The sequence below is a fragment of the Lampetra planeri genome, chromosome 4 (assembly GCF_965212315.1).
Source record: "Lampetra planeri chromosome 4, kcLamPlan1.2.h2, whole genome shotgun sequence".
Taxonomy (NCBI): Eukaryota; Metazoa; Chordata; class Hyperoartia; order Petromyzontiformes; family Petromyzontidae; genus Lampetra; species Lampetra planeri.
In genome coordinates this window covers 21,893,457-21,916,954 of record NC_136110.1, presented here as the reverse complement: position 1 = coordinate 21,916,954, position 23,498 = coordinate 21,893,457, and the positions used below count along the sequence as shown (strand labels likewise).

Genomic DNA, 23,498 nt, shown 5'->3' with positions numbered 1-23,498 from the left:
TCGTTCCTGAGGCGTCCGTTGTACATTCACGCCGGTGCCTCTCGCAATGGGTTTTTTTGTTTCGTATTTTCAAGTGTTTTAATATTTATTTTTATTGCCAAGCGGATTTTAACAAAAGTAATTGTATCGCTGTCCACGCAAACACTGCCTCGACAGAGAAAATGTGATATAAGGTAAAGTTTTAACCAGAAGGTACTACTAACATTATAACTTGATTCAGCAGTTGGTTGTCCATACATTACTATAGGATACACCGAAGTACTGCATGTGTTGAGTGTCCTTCCCATCCTGAACAAGAGGTAAAAATTCTAATTCTCATGGCGATGAATACTATTTGAACACGCGCCTTAAATAATAAACTATCACCGTCTTTAAATACACAGTACAGCCGCTGTTCAACACAAATGTCTCCCAAATTGCAAATTTATCCACCCCCGGAAAGGATTGTGATGATGATGGGCTAAAGTTTTCCGGTGGCCACAAATACCACCGGGAGACACCCCCTCCCCCACCACACAAAGTCACTCCCCCCTCATCCAGCAGTGGAGAGTGACACAGGTATCCCTCTCGAGCACATTGTACTCCTACATCAATAGAGAGGGACTGGGGTGGTGAGGTGGCAAGCAGCTTGGAAAGTCCGCGTGGTCACCCTCCCACGTGCGTGCAGTGGCAGCAGGCACTCGCAGCGGGGTGCCCCGCGCTCTCCGATGACGTCGCCACAGCGGCGCCTCTGCTGAGGGAAGGACCCCGCCGAGACGCGTGTCTCCGGGCGGTGCCTCCTCCTCCTCCCTCCTCCTCAGTCTCCCGCCTCTCGGCGTCTCTCGTCCACCTACCTCCTCCTCGTCCTCCTCCTCTTCCTCGTCTCCCCTTGTTCGTGGTCGTCGTCTTCCCCCTCCCCCTCCCCGACCCCCGGTCCACACAACGCAAGGACCCCCGGTCGGCTGCGAGCATGGCGAGCTTGTGGATGGGCGACGTACGTTGTTGGGGGGGGGGGGACGTGTTCGTGCGCGTTAACATATGTTGAAGTGTGCAGTGTGTTAATGTTTGTGTAATGTATATGGACTGTCCGCGTGTGCTATAATGTTCAAGGTGTACGTTGTGCGTTAATGTGTGCGGCTTGTATAGACTGCGCGTGTGCTATTATGTTAATGGTGTGCGTTGTGCGTTAATGTATGTGTCGTCTATATACTGCGTGTGTATTATAAAGTGTGAGGTGTACATTGTGTATAACTGTGTGTATAATGTGTATAATGTATACACTGCATGTGTGTAATGTATACACTGCATGTGTGTATGTTTATAGTGTACATTGTGTATTATTGTGTGTATAATGTATATACTGCATATGGTAATGGTGTACATTGTGTGTTAATGTATGCGGCTTGTATATACTGCGTGTGTTTTATAAAGTGTGAGGTAAACATTGTGCATTACTTTGTGTATAATGTATACACTGCATGTGTGTATAATGTATACACTGCATGTGTGTATAATGTATACACTGCATGTGTTGTGTTTATGGTGTACATTGTGTATTGCTGTGTTTATAATATATATACTGCATTTGTGTATGTGTATGGTGTACATTGTGTGTTACTGTGTGTATAATGTATACACTGCATGTGTGTATGTTTAAGGTGTACATTGTGTGTTAATGTATGTGTCGTGTATATACTGCATGTGTGTATGTGTATGGTGTACATTGTGTATTGCTGTGTGTATAATGTATATACTGCATGTGTGTATGTGTACGGTGTACATTGTGTGTTAATGTATGTGTCGTGTATATACTGCGTGTGTATTATAAAGTGTGAGGTAAACATTGTGTATTATTGTGTATATAATGTATACACTGCATGTGTGTATGTTTATAGTGTGTTAATGTTTGAGTATTGCGTACATTGAAAGTGTGTAAGTTTTACATTGTGTGTTTGTTTAGATTGTGTGTTATGGTGTTAGTGGAGTCCAACACGTATTTTTCCGCGATCAATATTATCCATACAATTTCTTTGGGTTCGATTGCGTAAATATAAATGTGTCGTTAAACCCGCCACCACCCGACACAGCCAATGATCTAAAGTTTGTCACGGAAACAGAACGTGCCAATTCGTTTCTACTTCACCACACCGGCGTGTTGGAGAGTAAACCCACAACATTTACAATTCGAGTACAACGTTTCGCTGGTGATTGCAACCAGCTTCATCAGTGGATAGCCAGAATCGTGAAGAAATCCTGTTAAAGTCTTAAATAGGGGAATAAAGGTTCATGTACGTGTAATGTGAAGATTGCGAGTGTGTTAAAAGTGTGTTAGTTAATTGTGCATTAATATATACCGTACAATTAGTCTTATAAGATTTAAACGTTCACATTGTGTACGTATTAATCTTGTCCATATACAGGGTGCTATACAGTACTGTATTTGCGGTGTGTATTGTGCAAAAGGTGTGTGTTATGTACGTGTTCACATGTGTAATGTACATGTTGCATATTTGTGTTCAAATCCCGCGATGACCGGCCTGGTGAAGTATCGTCAAACAACCCCGGTTCCACATGCATGTGATTTGACAAACGACCCCGTACATAGATACATTTAAGAGTGCTAACACGTGTGCCATGCATACATGTATATGCTTGTTTTAACATGCCGGTCAGAATCGGCTACGATCTTCCTCCACCACTGGATCAAAGCCTCCCCCCAAAGCCACTGGTCCATAAAACCCTGACGGTCGTGTGATTCCAATATTCTGTGTTGTTGAACGCGAGCAGAGAGATCTTTGTCGTCGGTATCATTTCTGGACCTCTTCGCCGGCTGGCATTTGTTTTCTCCTTTGCTTTCGCACTGTCCATTTGTCACGAACACTCAGCCACCGTAACACCTCCCCCCACACCCTCCCACTCTAGCAACGTGTCAAGCCCAAACTCTTCACTAAGTTTTCCGATCAGTAAAAGTGATGTCTTTTTAACCTGTGTTACAGTATGTTCTCTAATCTACGTGCCCCCCATCGATTTCTCACTGTGAACTTGGCCCACTGTTCTTCATGAGTCGTGAATGCCCACGTTTCTGATCCGTGTCATAGCAGGGCAATATGCACAGATTAGAAACTTTCTTGTTTTGGAAAATTGGTTGAGTCACTTTCCGTGATTCATTTCAGTTTCCCAAAGTCACACCAACCCATGCCTTTGTCCGTGCCCTTATGTAACCATGGTGACCCTGGTTCACCTTCAGTGACGATGCATTTATTGAGGTTTTTTTGAGACACCTGGTCACGATTATGCAAAGGACACAAGCCCACTTTTCACCCAGGCAACCGGAGGGCACCTGGGTACACAAGCTTCGTCGCGTTTTCCACGTGTGTCCCGTCAACAGGCATGCTCTACTGTGTTTGGCACACTTGTATGTGACTTTTGATCGGCTCGTATTTTGTCTTAGGCCTCGGCAAGGTAAGGTCAAAGGTAAAAACAACGATTCTACCTTTACCCTTCCTTTTACCTTACCACAATACAATCACACTACCCTTACCTTTTACCTTTAGCAAGGTAAAGGTCAAAGGTCAAAAGCAACGAGCCTACCTTTACCCTACGTTTTACCCTTACCCCATACAAATTACCCGATTACAGGGTAATTACTGGGGTACTACACATTAAAACGGTTTAACAGGTACATTTTAGGAAGAGCGCTTTATTCATATAGAATACTCTCGATCATTCCAATTTTAAATGGAGGCCACGGACTGCGCCCACGGAGGTTTTAGCGAGCGGTAAACAAGGTGTTTGCGGTAAACAAGGTGTTTGCGGTAAACAAGGTGTTTGCGGTAAACAAGGTGTTTGCGGTAAACAAGGTGTTTGCGGTAAACAAGGTGTTTACCGGGTAGCATCATTCTTCCACGCTACCTTTACCGTTCCCTTTACCTTACCCGGTAAAAAGGGTAAATTACCTTACCTTGCCGAAGCCTATTTTGTCTTGAGACCAACCTTTTCCAGCAGTTCATTTCAGAATCGGAGTCTATCTTGGAGAAATCCGATGAGTTATGAAGCTCCTTTTCACAGATGTCCAGTAAGGGTTGGGTCAGAAAGTTACTCCAACAAACAGGTATAGGAAATGTTAGCAAATCACATAAAATAAATTAACTTAAAACGAAACTTTTTATTTTACCAGATAAATCCCACATTGAACTATTAGTTATTTTTCAGAAGCGATCTGGCCACAAGTTGATAGCTCAACAAAGTGGCTTATCACGTGGACTTTTATAGGCGCCAAATAATCTAAACACATGTTTCTATAATGTGAGATTGCTAATATTTTCTGCATCTTCTGTATATCTATGCCTTTGTTTTTCCAATCCAGTTTTAGGAAAGCATATTTTTATGTTGCCATGAATTATTTTACACGGAGCCTGTCACCTTGTCCGGCTCATGCATTTTCATTACAGCTGTTCCATTTACATGAATGGTTTTTATTATTCGTTTAGAAAAAATGCAGTCCTTTGCTTGTGAATGTTTCGATGGATGCATTAATTTCCACCGAGTCAAATTCCTTTTCATAGTCGACAAAGGCCAGCCACAGTGGTATTTGATATGCAATCAATCTCTCCAGGAATCGGATAGAGTTTTATGTAAATGTGTACTGTGTGTATGTATGCGCATGTTAACGTGTTTCCAGTATATTCAACATGTTTGTGTTTTTGTATAGATGTCATGTACATACGTATATCATTGAATATATCATGGTGGAATGGTAAAGTAGCGGTGAACATGCTGCTGTACGAGCCCCCACCCGAGTTAGATTCTCGTTCACGGCCAACATCAGTAACGAATATCTGAACTGGTCCTGGATCTCCCCTAGGTCGACTCGGCCTCAAATGTGTATCTGGTACAGTGTGTAAACATTGCCACTCGGGAGATGAAGGTGGCCAGATGTGGTGCTGGTCAGACGTGGTGCTGGCCATCCACCCCCTCAGTGACGTTCCATCTACCATAGGTGCTCGCTAACAGCACTTGCCCCAAATGTTTAAGGTTTAAACAGGGGTTCTTTATCTTTTGTGTGTCTTGTGTACGTGCAGCATATCTTGAAAAACGTCGATGTATGTATGTTGAACTTCTTTCGCACCGTCCGTAGCCAACCGTGCAAATTGGAGGTGTAGGGGAAGGACAACAATGGTACTATACATGTAATGCAACTCTTATCATTCAATGCATTTTTTGAGGTCCTGGATTGGTTATATATTTCTGTCGTCGTGGACCACGTGGAACGTAAGAGCCTCAGCGGTTGTGTGAATCGCTCACGTGCGTCATAGAGAGTCGACGCGGTCGCTTGTCACGTGACGGGTTGATGCTTGTATCATGAGCGTAACAGGCGCTGTCGTGAATTTACATATTTTCGCTCGTGCGATATTACGCACAAGCGATATCATGCTCTCCGGATGATAATATTTTCTTAATCTGTATTTTAAAGCAAAAGTTCGAGGTGAATCGTATAATCCCATAGGTGTGTATGTGTGCGAGACCAGATCTGTATGACTTTATTGACACCAGCACAAGTTTTGGGTGCGTCTTACTTTCCGGAGCATCCTACCTACAATTCAGAGAATACACTAGCTCGTACAAAGTTAACCTTCATTGGACATGAACTGTACTATACGTAAGTCAATGTCCCCTCCATTAAAACGAGGACATACCGCTGGACAGTCTGCAATGTATGTACTATGTTAGTGCATGAGAAGCACAACACACTCAATGCAAAAATAAGTTCTAAAGAAATACATTTTCAATCTAGATTTGAAAGTGCATAGCGCCAATGGCTTCCTAATATCGGAAGGAAGAGCGTTCCAGACGGCCGCAAAAGCGCGCGATGCTACAACCATTTTTGCCCGATGGCTCGTCAAAAGCCGCTGCGGGAATGACCGAAGTTTGCGTGATTGTTCATTCTCCTTGACGAGATGGGCAAGGTATGGTGGCTCATTTTTGTGGCAAGCACTTTGTGTGGAATGAGTTTGAAAGTTATTCCTGAATGACATCTGCAGGCACAGTTCACGTGTGCTGCCCTGGTTAATGAAGTGCAGAGCTGCGTAGCTGTGTAGCTGTGCCGTTGAGGTCATGGATGCTTCTGGGTTGGCTGGAGCATGGTGGCATTCTGAGAACTTGAGTTACCCTGTAGGCAGCATCGCATTGCCTCGCCCTGGCCTGCGTCTAATTATACGCAGGGATATTTTTTTTTACCATGTGCTCTGCTTCATCGTTACCGAGTATTTATTGACAGTGCAGCTTCCAAGTTCAGGGGAACACAGGAGGGGTTACCAGGCAGAGAGAAACATCGCTCCTTTCGTAATGTTTCAGATTGATGAGTTTTTCTTGTGGGATTGGTGGATCGCATAATAGGCCTCGGTCTTAAGAGCTACGGGGAGGCCAGTTTGAAGTAGTACTTCAAGTGGGTTGTTGACCTCCCACGTGATTTTTGAGTGTTGTCTTCCCATGCCTACGAGCGAATATGCAGGGTTGAGTCTGAACATTGCTTGGATGGGTGACCATCGCGTATAAGATAGGTATTACAGGCTGCTGTTGGGCCACGTTGCAGAGAGCAGTGCAGCAAATTACATGATTGTACTGAACTTTATGTGATCCCATGTCTGCTCCCTGCCTTGATCAACCCCCACTGACCAGAGTGGTGAATATGGTCAAATAACATGTTGCGGGGAGGCCTTCAACCCCATTAGCCGATTGACTAAAGGACTGTGCATGTGCGATGTATTAATAGCCACTGTTGGTGGGTGTCCATGCACACCTCACCTGTGCAGAGTTGTTTATGCCGTGGCAGTGTGTGCAGCTTGATTTGTTTGCTTGATTATTTGCCGAGATCTCGAGCCGGCCAGCATTCTCCCCCGCTGCTAACGCCTTGCCTCCTCACTGCCTCTGGGCATTCCAGGACTCACACTGAGTCCACTCATCACTCACCGCTGTGAACAAATGTCCATTTGCCCCGTGAATAGTGACGCCATAGTCGGAGTCAACATGTTGTCCTGCTCGAATAATCATTGGGTAGGCATGTCTCCATTGGTGGCCCTGGGCCAGTGGTGGGAATACCACATTCCCATGGTGATGGCTGGTGTCTTCAGAAGATGAGCGCTGTTGACTGGTGGCAAAGTGGTACAAATTGACCCAAGAGGGGATGATGGAATTGGTGAAATGCTAACCAGAATTGAGCTTGCAGAAATGGTATACTGTACGTATTATCATGAAGAACAGAATCTTGTGGCAGTTTGACCCATATGGATCACATGTGAGAGCATTCGTGTATATTTACCATACTAGCTTTTTTGCCCGTCCAAGGATGGGTGTATATTGCAGTAAATATGAAATTTTCAATAGAAAAATTGTTCAGCTCATGATTATTAATGAGGGGGGGTGGGGTTGCCCCATGTGGAGTGACGTCACCCACTAATGGTTATTGGGGAGGGGTGCGGCATGTGGAGTGCGCGACCTTCTTGTGCGTTAGTGTAAATTTCCACGTGGGCATGAATATTAATTAGGGTAGGGGGGCTCTTTTGCAGTGACGTCACGCACGGATGTAGCGCTGTGCTGCGTAGATTTATTTTTTACCGTCACTTTCTGTAAAGAAACGTCATATTTGAAGCGACTGCGTAATAAATTATTTGATTCAGCTTGACCTTTGTGTTAGTGTAAAAATCCACCCACTCATGAATATTATTGAGGGGGGGTGGGCCTCATGTGGAGTGACGTCACGTGCGGGGGGGGCCTCATGTGAGTGACGTCATGCGCGGGACGGACAGACATTTCTGGGTGATTATCGTAGGTAATTCTCTGGATTCTAAGACGCTAAAAAGTAAGACACACACCTAAAACTTGTGCCATTGTGGTCTCACACATGCACACAACCTACTGGATTATAAGACGCACCCAGAACCATTGCTTTAAAATACAGGCAGGAAAAAGTGCATGTAATAATACAGAGAATGTGGTATGAGAAGTTTAAGTTTATTCTTGATTTGAAGCTTTCGTGACTGCAGGAATCCATACTCTTTGGTTCTTTCGGTAAAGTCACGTAGGTAGAAAAAATGAAAGATCACGAAACTTCGATCGCAACACAATCCGCTTGTAAGTGTAAATGTAAGCTCAGCGAGGGCCCGGAAATTTGAGAGTCGGCTAATATTGGCAGGTAGGAAGGGAACATCAAAGCAGTTAAAACTTTACCTGGTTGATCACGTCCTTCCAATGATTGCTTAAATTGTATCCATCTTCTCGGTTGAAGTTAAGTCTGCGTTTATAAATCTGGATGGCTTTATGACAAATCTTTGATGGTAGCCCGAAGGTTTGTAGAGTACCTTGGTCTCGGAAAAGACTATCGTGTGAGCCCACCGTGTTCAAACAATGATCAGCCACGGCAGAGGTATTGGTTCTGCCGTGTTTCAAATCTGCCTTGTGTTCGCGAACACGGTCCGAGACATGTCGTTTCGTTTGCCCAATGTAACTGCTACCGCAGACACAACCTAGTTTGTAGACACCAGGGTATTGCATGTCAGGAATCACATCTTTCACAGATGGGATCAAATTAAAGTTTATTATATATGTTTTTACACGGATGATCCCATTTAGCCAGTTTCCCAGCTCCTTTGCCAGGGAGACCCATGGTGATACAGCTAATCTGGCTGTGACGGTCCCACCTGATGACGGAGACTTGTGTTGCCTCTGAAACGTCGTGATTTTTGTTTTTATTTTATTTTACTTTCTACGTGACTTTACCGAAAAAACCTAAGAAGAAGACCCATGGTGCATGAGCACAAGAAGAACAAAACAAAGACAACAATAGAAATATTGCAAAGAACGAGTATTCAGGGTCCTTGAGGAATATTGCACAACTAACGAGGTTTTTAACGGGCGTAAATGAAACACGTGAATCAAAAACAAAATAGTGCTAATTTGAGAGCAAGAAGTGCCAGCAAATGTCATGTACAGGTGCAACTAAGCCGTTCACTTATTCTAAATTTGAAGCTTTCGTGACTGCAAGGATTCAACACTGTAGTGACTTTGGCTGTAACGGTTCCACCTGAAAACGGAAGCTTGTGTTGCCTCCGAAACGTCGTGATTTAATTTAGTTGTTTTCATTAATTTTATTTTTTACCTACGTGACTTTGCCGAAAAAACCAAAGAGTATAATCCGTGCACGTTAGTCTAAGAGTGACAAACGCACGCACATCGAAAAATACGACGCAAACATGCGGGAGCAAGAGATGCCAGAATAAGAGTTAATTCCAGGTGCGAGAATGCTCTGTCCTGGTTTAATAGAGAAGTAAAGAGTGGGGGAGAGTGAAGGGAGGGGACCATGGTGTCGATGAGTGGCAAGGGTATTCCAGACGGTCGTGATTTGTGTATGCTCTGATGATGTTTTAGGAGGATTGAAAAGGTAACATTTGGGTAGAAATATATCCGAGTCTAAAAGCAAACAATTTCTACTTTGGATGCCCAAAATGTATAGCCAGGAAGTTGTTTGGTTTCACCTTTAAGGTAGGGCCAGCCTATAGTTCTGCTTTAGTGTCGTCACGTGCACTGATAAAATGTGTGACCCCCATCGTTCCAAACCAAGTAATTTGCCTCGCCTGCAATGTGTCAATGCTGATTTAGAGTGGGCGAAGGCATGGCTGCAGGTTACGCGTAAGATGCTATAATCGAGCTTTAGTCATCTTTAAAGTCTACATTTCACTTCTTAAGTACAGAGCCCTTGTTTTGACCTTGTAAAGTTAAATCTTACAATGTAAATACATTATTCTATATTTCCTTGCTTCTATAAACTTTGGCGTTGCTCAGTTATATTCCTATTCCTATGTTGGGAACCAAATTGCATAGGCCGTTCACTTTAGAATAAAGAAGTGCTTCAACAAGTAAAGAAGTGTGATGCATCGATTCATTACAGTTTTGCATTCAATGCACGTGTGATATTGTGGATTTGAGAATGATTGTGCACTTTTTAGCAATCCAGATACTCGCATTAAATTTAGGCTCATGCAAGTGAGCATAGTTGTACACAGGATCGAATTGCGACACTGAATCATGAGAAAGAAAATCATCGAATCTGTGGGTTGTGATTAATCAGATGGCCTAATAATAGGTAGCTGTTGAGACCTGTTTTTGGATTTAGGAATGTGGACTTTCCAGTTCTACCACTGGCTTGGGGTCACAGATGAGCACTGCCCTGTTAATTCAGCTTCAGATCTAGCTAAGAAATATCTGCAGGTCACATTTTCTCAGTCCTTCACAGCACCTCCGTTTGGCTACGTACGGTGCGAAATAACTTCAACATTACATTTAAACAGCACAGTGGCTTCATCCCTGATTCCTGAAATCACAGTCGATTAGCTATTGAGCCTTTGGCCCCAACATGCCTTATTAGTATTACCCTGGGTGGATAATGCCAATAATCATTTTCTTGGAGCATTGCATCTCTGGATCGCAGATGTGTACAATAGCAAGGTCACGGTGGTAGCTGTGTAAAGTGGTCGGTAATAAAGGGTACGTTCAACAAATAATTTTAATTTTGGAAATATACGTCTGTTACGAAAACATTTACGTAATATAACAAATATAAAGTATGTATATGAAACAGCCGTTAATGGTGCCACCATGGTGAATTGTTAACTCCCTCGCCTGGTAGGCAGGAGGTAACGAGTCCGATCCCGACCCTGATGCTTGTATATTTTGAGTTTGCATATTCTCCCCGTAGTCGCGTGGATTTTTCTCCGGGTCCTCCAGTTTTTCTTCCTCCAATGTTTAGAAACATGCATTTAGAGTATTTGGCTGCTATACATTTCCACGCGATAAGCCACTTTGTTGAGCTATCGTTTGTGATAGCCAAGTCGCCTCTGAAAAAGAGTCGAATAGCTCAGTGGGCCTTACCTGGTAAAATAGCAAGCAAGAAATAATGTATGTATGCCGAGCTTTCTGCAAACGGTGGATACTCATAGCATTTGCTACCCCAGTTGGGACGACCGACTGACCAACCCCCCCTCCGTTAGCCTACGAGCTCATCGTAAAAAGTGGTTCCAAGACTCGGCGGCATCTGCCAAACCGATGCCCCCCCCCGCCTCCTCGGCTTCTCGGCCAAAGCAGTGGCGAGGCAGACCCCGCCTGGATCTTAACACCGCGATGAACCGATTTTATTGAGCAGAGCGAACGTGCAATTCCCCCGCCCCCCATGCAAACAATGGGTGGGCGGGCGAGCATCGTCGGAATGCTCATTCTGATTTAAGGCGACGACGCCCTGCTCTCACCCGCCCTGCTCACCGTTCTGGTGAGGGGGGGGGCGCCCGGTTGTGAATGGAGCGTAACGAATGGCAACATGCCATGGCACAGAGAGAGGCGGTTTTGGCCCCCCAGGGCATCGGCGCTCTGACTTCTTTAAAGTGACATTGGGGAAACTTTGTGACGATGGGTTACTTTTTACAGTAACGCGAATGACACAAAATAATCATTGATTGTCGTATGTATGAATGTATGTATGTTGAACTTCTTTCACGCCATACGTAACCAACCGTGCTAATTTGAGGTGTGGGGGAAGGACAACAAACTACACAGACAAAGCAGTTCTAAAGAAAATAGTTTTAAATCTAGATTTAAAAGTGCATAGCTCCAGTGGCTTCCTAATACCGGAAGGAAGAGCGTTGCACAGACGGCCGCAGAAACGCATCTGAAAGCGCGCGACGCGGTGACCGCCTTTGTCATTGTGGGGAACGTGAACGTCGAGAACAGCCTCCTTCCCATATTTGTCGCTGCACGTAAAAAATAAATGTTACAGCCCATCATTTGCACGGCCTTCTTGGAGTGCAAGTTGATTAAACAAAAATCTGTGTTTTTTTTATCGAACTGACAGTTGATCGTATATATGTGTGTGTATGTCTCATAATAATTACACAAATTTTCAGCACTTTGTAAATCCCCTGGTGGATTGACACCATGTTGGTCTGTGTGGGTTTGTGAAGGGGGGGGGTGGGGCAAGCCTGGGGTTTCAGGACCGGTTCAGTGATCATCCTCTACTGGATGTTAGCTGTGACTGGGTATCAAACTCAGGTTACCAGGTTCATAATGCAGAGCCCTTACCCACCACTATACCACTGCTTCTTCTGTGTAAGTGTATATATACACACACATTTGGGGAGCTTTGGAGCAGGGGTTAGGGTGCTGTGTTGTGACGTCGGTGACCCGAGCTGCTCTCCTGCTCACGACCAATACAACTGGTGGTGATTATCCGAACCGGTTCTGGGCTTCTCCTAGGTCGACTCATCCTTAAAAGAGTGCCTTGTGTTGTGTGAACATCAGTATTGGAGAGACAAAGACGGTCGGGCGTTGTGCTGCCCACCCACCTCCTCATGTGCCATGTCGACATTTATAGGTGCGATTGTCACTTGTCTACATGGGGGGTCTTTGTCATTTATGAACAATTACACCCCTTCTTTCTTGACCCAGTCAATGTCTCAAAAGGCCAGGATTTGTGCTTTTGGGGGTGGCTGACCATCTGCCCATGATAATTAAGCACCTTCATTATGGTGGGCAGGCCCGGGTAAGCTGGAGTCATTCCCTGTTCACCTTGGAATGCAACATGGATGCCTTCTGATGCCTAAACTATTCAACATCTCTTTTTACGAAGTAGTTGTGGAACCCTTCTGTGGCTATACCAGTGGAATGGCCATCTGGAAGAGATACAATGGGAGGCTGATCAATGTCAGGGTGCGGTCATGGGATGGTTCCTTATTGGTTAACCAGGCGTTTTGCTGGTAATTGCTGACGTCTTGGTATTTGCTGCTAATTCTGAGAAGCGTTTGGAGACTGCTGGAGAAGCTGGAGCTCACTAGAATGAACCCAGTTTATTTACGCACAGCTGAAAACCCAATTTGAACCCAGGATCTTGGCGGTGCCAACTTCGGGCTCTGACTAACGATCAGGCCCTTGAGCAATCCAGCCACCTTTCCCACATACTGTAGTATTAAAATGAAACCGCAAACCAAAAAAAAACTGCTTCAAAGTAGCACATATGTACCTCGACTGTGTATCACAGGTTTCTTCGGTTCATGAGATCAAACCAAAATTTCCAGCCATTCTAAACACCGACGGGGGTTTCTTTGCCTTACTTCACCACGGGGGTCGTGGGTTGAAGTAGGCAGAGGTCGGGGGGGGGGGATAACGCGTGGCTGGTTCTGATATCGCTTGCTACTGATGTTAGCCATGCCCAGAAATTAAATTCTGGTCGTCTGGTTCGTCATATCGCCGCCGCTCGACCCCTTCATTAATGACGAGAAGAAAGGCGCTTTCAAGTTATTTGAGGCACATTGCAGTGATGACGCTGTGACGAGACAGTTGTATGCTTACATTTTTTTCACTGCAGTGATATCCGGAATGTGGGTCATTCATGAAGATTCAAACTCGTGCCGGGCAGAACGGAGAGACGATGGTGCGCAGGCTCCATAAATAAGTAAATAGAGTCCATGAAACGTCATTAATACTGCCTTGCGACAAACACATAGAATCGGCCAATGTTTCAGACGATCTCCCGTCTTCAGAGCAGCGAGGGGATTGAGCATGACCGACGTAGTTTGAGTTTGCATTTCACACTGAAGGACCATTAAAAAACCCGGAAGTGTTGAGAAACTTGAAAAATGACCCAGTTTCTATGGAGTAGGTATTGAGTATCAGACAAAGGAAGTCAAGAGTTTGTTTGTCTGTCCTTTAAAAAATCTGCTCGCACGTCAATTGAAAACCGTTAATGTGTCAACACTTGTTAAACGTTCCCAGTTTTATGGAACAAAATAATGACCAAAAGAGTCTATTCCAGCCCTCTTTCCGCTCTGCATCGGCATGCAATCCAATTGTCTGTTACAAGGCAGTGTCGATGAAAAGCATGATAATTATTACGAATTATTTTGGGTCGAATTTTCCTTTTAAGAAGCAGCATGGCAGCAAAGAGGGCATTGGTCAAGGACATCGACGCATGAGGTGTACATCTCTGCCAGTGTTTGTGATACGGACGCGCGGCACTCTGCAACCAGTGACTTGAAAGAGGAACTCAAACACAGCTGTGTAATGTACAGCGCCATTGTGTCATCAGCAGTTACCTTCATGGAAAAGTGTTAACAAACATTCCAGTCGCCACCTTCAGCGTGTTTTTTTGGTGCTGTTGAGTAGCAGGCATCCGTCACTTAATAGCAGAGAGACCAAGGGGTCATGACATAAGCACACCTCAAGAAAGCTCGTATTTATTACTAAATTAAATTAATAATTAATGTATTTTGACAACCAATAATAGCCTCGGCTGTGACTCGGGACTCTTTTTCAGGAACATTTTGGCTGCATAAATTCATGTTGCACTACATTCGTTGGTTATTTGTCAAAAATATATATTTTGGCACGTGCGAGGAATCCACAAACTAAATCCACATGTACCAGGAGGTAATGCCCAAACATCCGTATAGATTTGTTCGCTGCCCAGTGGCCATACAGCCTTGCAGTGTTTTCCCTCTTTGCCAAAGCATGGTGGGAACGATGCACATGTGACAGTCGGGTGTCGATTGCGCAACGGCCGTACGATCTGTCTGAAAGGAAGGAAGCGACGACGAAGTGCGGTGGCGCTAATGGCGTTGGCCGTGATGACCTCCTGGCCTTGTCCCCGTGACCCCCATCGAGACCGACGCTTCGCATGCCCCTGTTTGTGTGCGCAGCTGGACCCATACATGGACGAGACGTTTGTGCTGAACGCGTTTGCCTCCCAGGGAGAGAGTGTGGTCACCGTGAAGATCATCAGGAACAAACACACTGGGTGAGCCTCCTGCCCGCGGACTGCTGGGGAGGTGACTCGGTTCAGCGGTAGCACGTTCGCCGCTTGTAGAGGCGTGCGGTTCGAGTCCGGCGGCCTCCCTGGTTATTGCTGCGGTTGTAGCAATAATGCTGTGCACCATCCGCTTCGCAGTGGATGTTAAAGATCACGCAATGTCATTCGCAAGAGTAGGCCATTCTGTGCCGATGGCAGGGTCCACATTTTCAAAATGACCCGCAAATTACGCTTTTTGGATTATACATAGCATCCATTTTTGCCCCCTCCTGGTAGACGAATGCCCCCAGTGACTCTTGTAAATGAGACTATACTGGTCGCTTGAATTCTCAACTGATAAAAAACAAATCTTAAACTTATGCAGTGTCTGCTCTTTTTGAAAACTACACTCTTTTCCAGTAGACTCTGTTTCAGTTCCCAACCAAGGATGAACGTCATTCAAAAGCAGTGTCTTGGCTAATGCTGGCACCATTCTTAATGAAGTTGATCGATTTTTTCCAAATTGCTCGCCGTCCCCGCATCCTGCCGCCCACAGGCTGAACCCCCCCCCCCCCTTCTAAAGCCCCACCTAGCACAAAGCTCCGATGATGACATCACCAGCTCTGTGAAAGATAGCTTTATAGTTCATCGGATTCCTCCAGTGTCAATAAAGATTCTGATTCTGACCAACCCTGCCCATCACCACCCAACTCTTTTGCATTATCTGATTAGTCATGGCCGGGGCGTAACGCTCATGCCTCAGTGAGAAGTTCCTCAGTTTGGTTCCCGACTCGTGCGCCTTTCTGCATTTAGTGAGTTTCCTCCAGGCAATCCAGTGTCATCCCATAGCTAAAAATATATATTGTTACTGGTATTGGACAAAACATCCCAATGCTGCTGAAAATTTACCTGCACATGACTCAATCGGGATTACACATAGCCATCGAACAAAGATGATGAATGCATCGCGTGCATCCAGATGCGCTTCTACGACCACCTGGAACGCTTTTTGTGCACCTCCAATTAGCACTGTTGGCATATGGCCAAAAGAAGTTCAACATACATTGCAACTACTGTGAAAACCTAATGGAGTCCTTCCGAAAAAAAGTCTTGAGACTGAGACTTTCTTGGGTGAACAAGCATAGTTATAATAATAATTAAGATTAAATGGGTAGAGTAATTGATTACTTAGATTATCGGATAGCTGTAACCTCAGGGTGTCCTCGCCTGCTATTCAGGAGGTCGTGGGTTCGATCCCGATACCGATATATTTGGAGTTTGCATGTTATCCCCATGGTCATGTGTTGTTTCTCCGGGTCCTCCGGTTTTTCCCTTCACATTTAGAATCAAATTTCTATTTAAAGCTTTCGTGACTGCAGGGATTCATCTTCTTGGTTTTTAAGGAAAATAAGTATTTTATTATGTTTTATTTTTATTATTTTATTATTTCCCTTCTACGCGACTTTACCGAAAGAACCAAGAAGATTTAGAATCAACACGCGTTTAGAGTATTTGGCTGCTATAAATTTCAACGTGATGAGCCACTTTGTTGAGCCATCATTTGTGTGCCAGGTCGCTTCTGAAAAAGAGCTATATAGCTCCGTGGGTCTTACCTGTTAAAATAAATATCGTTTAGTTTATGGTCCACAGGCTCAAGCAGGCGATCTGCGTCTCCGTGTGTTTTGCGTTCACAGCGGCCCGGCTGGGTACTGCTTTGTGGAGTTCTCGGACCAGTCGAGCGCGGAGCGGTGCCTGCACAGGCTCAATGGGAAGGCGCTTCCCGGATCCAACCCGGTCAGTGCGGACGACGTGGCTCCACGCGCCCCAACGGCTCCATGCAGAGCGGCCTCCTCCCTGCAACGCTCGACACAGCACGTGCCGCTCTGTGGGATGCGTTGGGGGGGGTCGTCCCATAGGGAGAGACTGGTCCCAGCCATAATAATGTGGAATTTTCACCTCTAGCTCAGGGCCACCAATAGAGGGAAACGCTTTGACTTGATGGGCAAAATATGACTTTGATGTTTTATTTTAAGTTTAATGGGGCAACAAATGACAATGAGGTAGATCTTAAGTTGCATACCGGGACGTGGGGTCAGAGTTTGCAGTGGTCCAAAACGCAAAGTTACAAAGAGCCGTTTCTAGTTGCAAAGGACGATGCGTGGCGCCACGTAACATTTGCTCCTTTGCATTTCAGCAACGGAGGTTTAAACTCAACTACGCAACACACAACAAGCAACCCGATGGACGGTAAGGATCGCAAGCGCGCCTGCTGTACCACGATAACGCCCCCCCTCCCCCCCCCCCTCCCGTATTCACGCCAAGCCTCACGGTCGTGGCAAGCCCGGCTGTGCCGCACGGGACGACACGAGCCGATGTTTGGGCCGTGAGTTGGCTGAGCATGCCTTAGCCAATCAGCGATGACCATTTATGAGCGTTTAGACCTCGACTGGCTTTGTTTACATTCTGCTTTCTGTTTTGGCAGTGGAAACAGCTCTCTTGCAGACTCGGTGATTATTACTTATTTTTCAACTTCTAAGTGACTTTGGTTAACAGTTATTTTAGTTAACAGTAGTTTTCGTGTAATGGATGAAAAAACGTTAACCGAGGGACTACTGGAAAACTTTTGGACACCTGCTTCGTTTTGACGTCAGCTGCAAGAATACAAAGCCAGCATGTTGCTTTTTTCCCATCAAGAGAGGCCGACCAATTAAACTGAAGATTGGGAACAAACTCTAGTTTTCCTTACAAAAGAGACCCCTATTCTGGATTCACCAGGGCTGTTTGGCTGGTTTTTAAATGAAGGTTGAATGAACATCACTTTGTTCCTGAGGAGTATTGCAGGTTTTGTCTTAATGGCCAGCAGACTCCATTTGCTAACAGTCTCCTTGTGTTTAGGGTCGTCTTCAACCCAAGGCCACAGAGGAGTCAGAGGTGCGGATAATTCACACACTCTCGCCGCACATGTAAATCACGACACGTGTCGCGATGGATCTGACCCGCTGATTCAAACAAATTTTTACGCTCACAACGCATTCATCAAATTGTACCAATGGTATTTAATTCGTGGTTATTTTATTACGCGACCGACTCTTGGGGCCGCCTGCATCTCTGAGAGATTCCATAAAAACGTTGGGTCTTGAAACACACCGTGCTTTTTGAACACATGCGAAGGACGTGGAATCACGTTTGGTGTGCTCTGTTGTTTTGTGGTATTTGGCCGTGGTTCATGTTGGTCAGCTGGCTGGCATAGTTGGAAAAATGTTTATCTCCCGGTTGTCGTGCTGCACATTTGGGATCACATAGATCTATTTGTGATCTATTTCGAAACCCACCGGGCTTCTGGCTGTCCAGGAGATGTACATTTTTGTTTTTAGTTTTCTCTTCCTGTCGTTTGTTTATTTACTTATCCATCCTCTGTCCTACCCCCAGCCCGGAGTTTTCCATCTTCGTGGGTGACCTCTCCGCGGACGTGGAGAACCACCACCTGTACAACTTCTTCCTGCAGAAATATCCGTCGTGCATGTCCGGCAAGGTGATCACCGACCTGTCGGGCATCTCGAGGTGAGCGCCGCACAGCGCGCGCTGGTCTTACAGCGAAAACACGTCGTCCTGTGAAAACGCGTGCCTTTAGCCTTTGAGACTGATGGTCGGCGTTTCCGTCACCTGCAATAAAGACTATCATACACAGATGTTTAATTGCATGGCCACATCTGCTTCCTTTGAGCTCATTGAAGCAAATGCATACTCTTCTTGTTAGTAGCTTCACCATAATCATCGTCATCGCTGTGTTATATATATTCTATTGTGATCATGCATGCGGTTTTGCCTCAAAGCGTGCAACGTTGTGTGTGCTGTGATGCGGCGTGGTGCGGCAGAGGATACGGGTTTGTGCGTTTTGGCGAGGAGTCGGAGCAGAGAAGGGCGCTGGTGGAGATGCAAGGAGCGTCGGGGCTTGGCAACCGACCAATCAAGCTCAGCCTCGCTACGCCCAAGAGGTGATCCTGCATCATCCTCATCATGATCCTGCCTACGGACGATGCATGTGATAGGGTTGTGCTCCAGATTTTCGGATTAAGCCAAAGCAATTTGGATATTTATTGGACCTCAGGATGAAATTTGGGACGATCCGAGAGATTTTTTGTTGTTGTTTCAGATTGGTCCTAAAATATGACATCACAGGAATTGATGTCACTTACACTGTGTCATGCCCTTGAGTTTCCACCAAGAGTGGGGTCGCGTCACATTGGGCGACTTCACTTTCACATGCTTTATGTAATGTGAATCCTATGAAAATCCTCCCTAAAAATGTGAATGTTTTTCTGTAAAAATAAAAATTTATCGGGAACTCATCCCAAGAATGTGCGACTATTAGCGCAGGCGCTTGCTCACATCCATTAATGAAAATTTAGTACTTCTTGGGCGCTCCATAAGCATTATCCAAATATTACTCAGATTTCATTTTTGGGTTAGGCCACATATTGATCGGGCACATTTTTTGTCGCAAAGCCCTCCACCACCCTAAAGCAGCCGAACAAGTTTAAGTGCCATGTGTAGCAAGCGGTCAGCGCGCCAGTTAATGTTTCAGCTAGCCGGTAATTAAAAGAACCAAGCTATGATTCACTACCGCACACCACACATTATATCTCTATGGCTGGATACCGCACTCTGTTGGCCGGCTGTTGTTCGTGGGCAATTTCCCCTTGCTGTTGATGAACTCCGCAGAGATGTACAATGCCAGTTGGCTCAATCTATTGCAGTAGAGCAATGCCTAGGGGCAACCTCTTCTTCTGAAGTGCTCACAACTAAATTTCTATTGGTATGCTTGTACGTATGCGAGTATGTTCATGTCGGGCGCCACGGTGGCGAGATGTTAACTACCTCGCCTGGTATACAGGAGGTCGTGTGTTCGATCCCAACTCTGACGCCTGTATATTTGGAGTTTGCATGTTCTCCCCGTGTTCGCATGGATTTTTCTTCGGGTCCTCCGGTTTTTCCCTCCACATTTAGAATCAACATCATGCGTTTAAAATATTTGGCCGCTATAAATTTCCACACAATAAGCCACTTCGTTGAGCTATCATTCGTGATAGCCAGGTCGTGTCTGAAAAAAAAGAGCTACATAGCTCAGTGGACCTTACCTGGTAGAATAATAAGTAATATTTAAAAAAAACTTTTAAAAAAACACGCTTTAATTAAATATACCGTACTAGTAATGGAAGAACTCCACGACTCCAGGAAGTGGCCCCGAAGCTTGCCATAACGTAAGGGACCATGGTAATTTACAGCCAACGTCAGTTTACCGTGGACAATTAGAGCCAAGACGAAACATAACATGTAAAAATAATTTTTAAAACATATGTTTTTTATTTTTTATGATAGAATATAGTATTGTCATCAGTATGACATAAGTATACCAAGTTTGCAGTCGATAGCACATTGGGAAATGGGTGAAAATTGAGTTACAAGATTTGAGGATACAACAACGACAACAACAAAATTAAAGCGTGTAAAAAGAGTTGAATGTATATGAATGGCGTATATTTATAACCAGTTAAGAGCCCTCTGACAAAGAGCTGTGCGTAATGGCCTGTTGAGAAATCCTTTGCCTCGTTTTTAAAGGGAGACCTTGAGAGCGTTGCAGTGCTCTCCTGGCTGCGGTTACCGCTTGTTCAGTTTCATGATTCATTTTTCACGAGGGTCTTGCCAAGTTTTCGCAGTGGGTGGTCGGGGAGCAACGGTCGCTATGTAGGTTCCGATCGAGTAAATTGCGGGTAATATTTCACGTTTGACAAATTTGGACGATGGTCCCGGCACACAGTGTCCTAATCTTATAAATTACATCAGGGGATCTCTTATTTTGAGTTTTTTTTTATTGCAACATGACGCGAGCCCGGTACAATACGCCAATCGCAAACGGACGGGAACCACAAGCTCCTCGAACAGCAACTAGAATTCGGCGCGACAGGACCAATAGAAAGGGATGATCTTAGACTCGCTACCCCACCCAATTGGGGACCACGTGCAGGGATGAGAAGATTTATATTGGGGAGGGGAAAGGGCAAAGGGGAAATGTAATTAGCAAACTGGGGGGAAGCCAGGGGGAGGGGGACACCAGGGGATCTTTAACATCCAGTGTGAGGGTAGACAGTGCGTAGCAGTTTTAAGGTTGATATGCCCACAGTGATAACCAGGGCGGCCACCGGAATTCGAACCGCGAACGCACTTACCACTCGGCCATGTCACCGCCACTGAGTCGAATGGTCCACCCTTGTACATGTTGACCGCTGCTATTGTGGCCGTTTATATCTTCACAGCTGATCCGGGAAACAGAAGTGTGAAGTTTGTGTACTCATTGTCTGCATGTTGGTTCCATGTGTTTGCGCTATAAATCGGTTCTCTTTATCAAGCCTGTCTCCAAGGGCACTGACTTAACAGTGATATCGTTCCACTCTGCGATTGTGTACATATATGCGTGCACATACTGTATGTTCATGTGTGTGTCTACGCACGTGTGTTTGTGCGTATACACTTTATGCGGAGTGGTACTGCAGCGGTTATCACGCTGCGCTTCAAACCTGGCAACCGAGTTCGGTTCACGCTCGGGGACAACACCGATGACGATCATCTGAACCAGTCTTGGGCTTCCCCTAGGTCGACTGCACCATGAATGAGTACCTGGTGTGGTGTGTAAACATTGCAATATGTGTGTTTTATGTACATTGGGACAAGTGATTTTAGTGAGTAGCACCTATGAAGGCCGGCACGGCATATGAAGGGGTGGGTGGCCAGCACCACACCCGGCCGCCTTTGTCTCCCAAGTGGCGATGTTTATGCACTTCCCCAGGTACTCTTTTGAGGCTGAGACGACCTAGGGGAGGCCCAGGACCGGTTTAGCTCATCGTCACTGGTGTTGGCCGTGAGCGGGAATCGAACTTGAGTGCCCTGGTTCGTAGCGCAGCACGTAAATATGTACGTATGTATGCCGGTGTATTTAAGTGTGTCTGTGTATGTGTCTTTTTGTGCCCACCCTGAACCCATGTGCTCTCAGTGCCAGCGGTGCTGGGAGGTCTCGGCAGGAGTACGGGCAGAGCCAAGGCTACAGCTACGGGCAGTACTACCAGCCCTACCCCAACTACTACACACAGTGGGGATACGACCAGTACACAGGAAGCTACAGCTACAGCATGCCTCAGTATGGCTACACCCAGAGCTCCATGCAGGTGTGTATATGGGTGGGCATGTGTGCATGTGTGTATGTATGTATGTGCTTGTGTGTATATGCGTCCGTGTGTAGCGGTAGCGTAGCGGGAAGCACGCTGCACTACGAACCTGGCGACGCGAGTTCGATTCCCGCTCACGGCAAAGACCGGCGACGATTATCTGAACCGGTCTTGGGCATCCCCAAGGTCGACTCAACCTCAATTGTGTACCTGGTGTGATGTGTATACATTGCCACGAGAGAGACAAAGGTGGCGGTGTGTGGTGCTGGCCACCCAACCCCCTCTTTTGCAATGCCGGCCTTCTTAGATACTCGCTAATAGCACTTGCCCCAACAGTCTGTTAAGGCTATATGGGGGATCTTTGTGTGCATGTGGCACAGTAGTTAGTGCACTGCAGGATGCACCCAACAACCAGAGTTTGATTCCTCGCCACGGCTAACATCAGTGTAAATTGATCTGCACTCGGTCCAGGGCTTCCCATAGGTCGACTCGGCCTTAAATGAGACTTCCTGCAGCGTATAAACATCAGCACTGGGGAGACAGCCGGAGCGAGAACGCGGTGTGCCAACCTCAGCAGGTGATCGAAATCTTTTTGTGTGGATGTGGAGAGTGGCGGCATATAGCAATGGATAGGTTAGTTTAAAATGTATTCTTACACGCACCATGCATACCTTCAATCATGAGCGTGAGAACCGATTCTTTACAATTTCTACAAAATACACCGAGTCGATGGGCTTCGGTTACATCTAGGCTTATTGCACGTAAACAAAGAGGGCAAAACACAAACTATGAAAATGAGACGTGTAAAAAAAGCGAATACACTCTTGAAACAGATTGCGATAGAGAATCGTGACAACTCATCTGTTTGCCGGGGGTGGAGCGCATCGTTCACTGCCTGGCCGGCACACTGCCGCTGTGAACCTCGCAACCTAGGTTCGATTCCCAGCCGCAGATAACAACACCACCGTTCAACTGGTTGTCTAAACTTGCTATCGGCCTTCACTAGGTCAACCTTCATGTGTACCTGGTGTGGTGCCTAACAGTGCCGGCACTGGGCAGTCCACGAAGTTACTGAATGAGCCGCTGTCATCGGTGCAATGCCAACTGCCACTGCGCAACACTCGTACACATTGATAATGAAAGTTTTTTTAAGGTTAGATCGTGTAAGTATGAGCGTGTCAAAGAGTATGAGTGTGTCGTTAACTCGCCACCACCCGTCACAGCCAATCAGGCGCAGGTTTGTCGTGTAAACAAAATGTGCCAATTACTTTCTACTTCATCCCTGTGTGTATAATGTATACACTGCATGTGTGTATGTTTATAGTGTGTTAATGTTTGAGTATTGTGTACATTGAAAGTGTGTAAGTTTAACATTGTGTGTTTGTTTAGATTGTGTGTTATGGTGTTAGTGGAGGTCAACACGTAGGCTTCCGCGATCAATATTATCCATACAATTTCTTTGTGTTAGATTGCGT

The 23,498-nt window shown here is 45.6% G+C and overlaps 1 protein-coding gene across 6 annotated transcripts in view; it reads left to right on the top strand.

The window, feature by feature from the left end:
- TRNAU1AP (tRNA selenocysteine 1 associated protein 1) overlaps positions 1-23,498 on the top strand; it is a 28,774-nt gene that overhangs the window by 93 nt on the left and 5,183 nt on the right. For 2 of the 6 annotated variants that reach the window (XM_078593536.1, XM_078593538.1), the window contains exons 1-8: positions 738-973; positions 14,715-14,812; positions 16,498-16,597; positions 16,998-17,050; positions 17,699-17,734; positions 18,233-18,364; positions 18,679-18,798; positions 21,852-22,023. In XM_078593536.1, coding sequence (XP_078449662.1) covers positions 950-973; positions 14,715-14,812; positions 16,498-16,597; positions 16,998-17,050; positions 17,699-17,734; positions 18,233-18,364; positions 18,679-18,798; positions 21,852-22,023 — 735 coding nt within the window. In that variant the 5' untranslated portion in view covers positions 738-949. Of the gene's footprint in view, positions 1-67; positions 174-726; positions 974-14,714; positions 14,813-16,497; positions 16,598-16,997; positions 17,051-17,698; positions 17,735-18,232; positions 18,365-18,678; positions 18,799-21,851; positions 22,024-23,498 lie in introns of those variants that run through there. The other 4 variants (XM_078593535.1, XM_078593539.1, XM_078593537.1 and 1 more) reach the window with 4 other exon arrangements.